The 3877-nt window shown below is 39.3% G+C and overlaps 1 protein-coding gene across 1 annotated transcript; it reads right to left on the bottom strand.

Annotated features, from left to right (window-relative positions):
* Window positions 1-694: 694 nt before the first annotated feature.
* Window positions 695-2974, bottom strand: htr7 (5-hydroxytryptamine receptor 7; the record flags this gene model as incomplete). The annotated part of the gene is made up of 2 exons (XM_081392267.1): window positions 695-1448; window positions 2496-2974. The coding sequence occupies 2 exons, from the start codon at window positions 2972-2974 to the stop codon at window positions 695-697; spliced, it is 1233 nt and encodes a 410-aa protein (XP_081248393.1).
* Between the last annotated feature and the right edge of the window lie 903 nt (window positions 2975-3877).

The raw sequence follows: 3877 nt of genomic DNA, 5'->3' as shown, positions 1-3877 counted from the left end.
GTCCACTGCATACTTTATTGTAGTGTTCTAATATTGCTTTGTAAATTTGTCCTCAAGGAGATAGTTCACCCAAAAATGAAAATTATGTCATCATATACTCACCCTCAAGTTGTCCCATTCCTGTATGACTTTCTTCTGTGGAACACAAAAGATATTTTTAACAACATTTCAGTTTTTTTTCAAGGGGGTCCAAATACATTCCATTGTATTCCATTATATGGAGAAAAAATAAATAAAACCAATCTTTTCTGACTTAGTAAAGTCAGAGGTTTGGAATGATATGAGGGTGAGCAAATGGTGACAGAATTTTAGCTTTTGGTTGAACTGTCCTTGCTGCCATGGGTTCATTATTATTGAGGACTATTGCATATATAATATAAAGAGCACAAAGTATACTGCATGAAATATGAACAAAATACTGGAGGATTCATTGCTCATTGATATTTATGACTATTTTTCTCTTTCATCAAGCACATTTTACAGCAATAGGATCTAATTTATAAAGCATTTTATACAACATTTCATGAAGCTTTACAACCGTTCCAATTCCACTTAACTGAAGTCATTGCAATTCGACTTAATTGAAGTGACTGAAAAGCTGCTCCGTGAGAGCAATAAGGAATTCATCAAAAACGTCTCTCAGCCTCCGTGTGCCTGCATCAGTCCCTAGAGAGACATGAAAGGTACGGACAGCCTACAGCACCAGGTCAGGTCTCTCAGCAAGTTTCAAAGCCTCGTGCATGCTGGCTGCCGAGAGCTTGCGGTTGATGTTCCGATAGCGGCAGCGAATGAGGTTGTGGTAGGTGGTCCTGAGGTCCCTGTTGAAGAATGCATAAATGAAGGGGTTTATGAGTGAGTTGGCATAGCCTAGCCACAGCAGCGTCCTCTCCACCCACAAAGGCACGCAGCTGCATTGCACCCCACAGATGAACGGACGCGCCGTGGAAAGCAGGAAGAAGGGCATCCAGCACACGGTGAAAGCCCCCACGACAATCCCAAGGGTGGCCGCCGCCTTCTGCTCCCTTTTGAAGATGGAGATGTTTTTACGATCACTTTTGAGAAGGCGAGAAAAGCTCACACACTCCTTCACCTCCCTCTGCAGCTTTAGGGCCGCAGTCACGCAGTTCACGCTTTCCTCATCTTCCGCTTTTGGAAAGCCAGCAATCGTGTGCTTGGCAGCACTCACCTTTGCCACCCTGTATATCCGGTAGTACATAATGAGCATCACGGTCATGGGGATGTAGAAGGCCACGGCAGTGGAGTATATAGTGTAGCCCAGGTCCTGGCTGATCAGACACACATTGTCATCGTTGACATTCTGAGCCCATCCGAACAGTGGGGGTAGGGTGATGGAGGCAGAGAGAAGCCATACAGAAAGCACTATTTTGGCCATGCACTTTCCACTCTGTCTCACGGGATACGTCAATGGCTTAGTAATGCCCAGGTACCTGAGAAAATGGAGTGGAGAGTGGGAAAAATTAAAGAAGGCAGAAAAAAAGATTTGCTAAAGTGCATCAGTCAAAGACTGCATAAAGGTGGGCAATTTCACAGTGACATTCTTTGCCCTTCTTTGGAATATTACAATCTAAGCGTGACATAACTTCTTGAAAAGAGACCCATGCTTTTAGTCAAAAGGGCCAAATCTCAGTAGCTATAAGGTTTTGAGTGTTTTTGATATGGTGGTTTTTAACATCTAGTTGAATTTTGAATTCTGTCCTCCAAACTAAAATTTCAGAAGGATAATTTATTTTGTAAATATTTGTTCGGTGGACAAGTGAACATAAAACCACAGTGACATGCATTCATACAATATTTAAATATATAAAAAGTGGTAGCCTGCAATACCTTAAAAAGCTATTTCTGCCTGATTTAAAATTGTTAATATTTATTTGTTTATTTATTTATTTTTACATTAATAAAACCTGCTAATTTAGTATATCCGTTTTTCAGTGTATTGTATGCTGTCATTTTATTTAATTATTTCATCTATCTCTTTCTCTTTACAGTTTGGCTGATTTTATGAATTTTGTTTCATAATTCACACTGGTGGTGGTTAAGGAGAGATTCCCTGATATGACTGTAAAGCGCTTTGGGTGTAGTACAGTACAGTAGTACATATGAAAGCGCTATAAATGCCTCATTCATTCATAATTAGATTGATCTGAAAAGCCTATTATATGCTCCGATTGCAGGTAGGCTAAATGTGCGTGCGTGTTTTTTCCTTCTTGGTCAATAATGTTGAAAATGTTGGGTGGCTTATAGGCAGTCTTAAGGGATGAGTAGGCTATACAGAAACTGACTTTAAAAAATAAACCCACCCTGAGAAATTTGCACGAAAGTAAAAAGTGTGAAAACATGACCCGGTCTCCTAAACATACTGTAAATATACTGACTGAATAAAACATTTAATCTGAATGCAGTAGTTAATTGATTAGTTTAACTAATCTAACTTGGTAAGCTTTATATCATACAGCACGCATATCTGGGAGACCTACCTGTCTATGCTTATGACACACAGTGTCATTATTGAAGCGGTGCAGCACATCACGTCCATGGCGATAAAAACATTACAGAAAACACGACCAAAGATCCACTGTCCTCCTATGAGATCAGTAATGCTGACAAACGGCATGACGACCACCGCCACCGACAGGTCTGCAATGGCCAGAGAAACGATTAAATAATTAGAAGGTTGCTTTAGTTTCTTCACGAAACACACTGAAATGACCACCAGAAGATTCCCGCAAACTGTTAAAAAGGTAAGCAAGGTCAGAACACCTCCGACGAGCACTTTCTCAATATGTCCGTAACTCAAAATCGGCTCTCCGCATCTGGTCTCGTTGTCCATAAAACTTGGCGCCGGCAAAGTTGTAGTGGTGTCGTGCATCTTATTAAGAAATCGCACATCCATCACTTCAGATGTCAAACTGGTCATGAGTGCCTGCACGCGATCCTTCGTCACCGCCGAGATCATATTGACCGTTGAGAGCTGTCCTTGGTTCTGAAAAGATGTTGCTCTCGAGTCCAAGTTAAATACATTATGTGTAATCACACACCTATACTACACTGATTTTCTGGCTCTATCTGAAATAATAGAAGAACATCCCAGCTACACGCGAAGAGCCACACAAATTGTCAAGTTAACGCTCACAGAATGAACCGCGCGCTCTTCACGGCTTTTATTTCATTGGCGTCTTGGCAGTGCGTAATGACGTGAGGTGCTTAGGCGTAACTTAAAAAAAAAAATGACTTGTGCTGAAGTGTCTGTTTGCAAATGTGCAGTGTTGTGACTATGAATGTAGCAATTGGATCTTATGAGACAAGACAAACAGGACAATATCATCTGTGTTTAAAAAAAAAAAAAAAAGAGTTGCCTTTTTAAAAGAATTGGGTGCATGTAAAGAAAAAGCAAAATTGCAAATAATATTTTCTAAGGCTTTGCTTTAGAAAGACTTTTCTCTACTACCATCTCATGGCTTTACATAGAATTATGATTACCAATTGTCTGATCATAGTGGTATTTACACTTTTATAAAATGCAAACCACTAAAATTTAACAAGTTTAATTGCTACCTTATGTAAAGTCAAAATGGTACACGATTACGGTGCTTTTCATTGCACTTATCAGTTTCAAGTTTAAATCCTCTGAAAAAGTTGAGTAGAATGTATTGTGGTTATAATAAGATGTTTTAATTTTTGAATAAAATATGTTTTCGGGGAGCAGTGTATTACATAACCAGACAACTGTTGACAGTATCCATTGACTTCCATAGTAGGAAAAAATATATGGAAGTCAATGGCTCAACTATCTGGTTATAACATTCTTCAAAATATCTTCTTTTGTGTTCAACAGAAGAAAAAAACTGGTACATTTTTG

This window comes from Scardinius erythrophthalmus, assembly GCF_964197995.2.
Source record: "Scardinius erythrophthalmus genome assembly, chromosome: 18".
In the NCBI taxonomy this organism is placed as follows: domain Eukaryota; kingdom Metazoa; phylum Chordata; class Actinopteri; order Cypriniformes; family Leuciscidae; genus Scardinius; species Scardinius erythrophthalmus.
The sequence above is the reverse complement of the archived record's forward strand: the minus strand, read 5'-3'. Positions and strand labels throughout refer to the sequence as shown.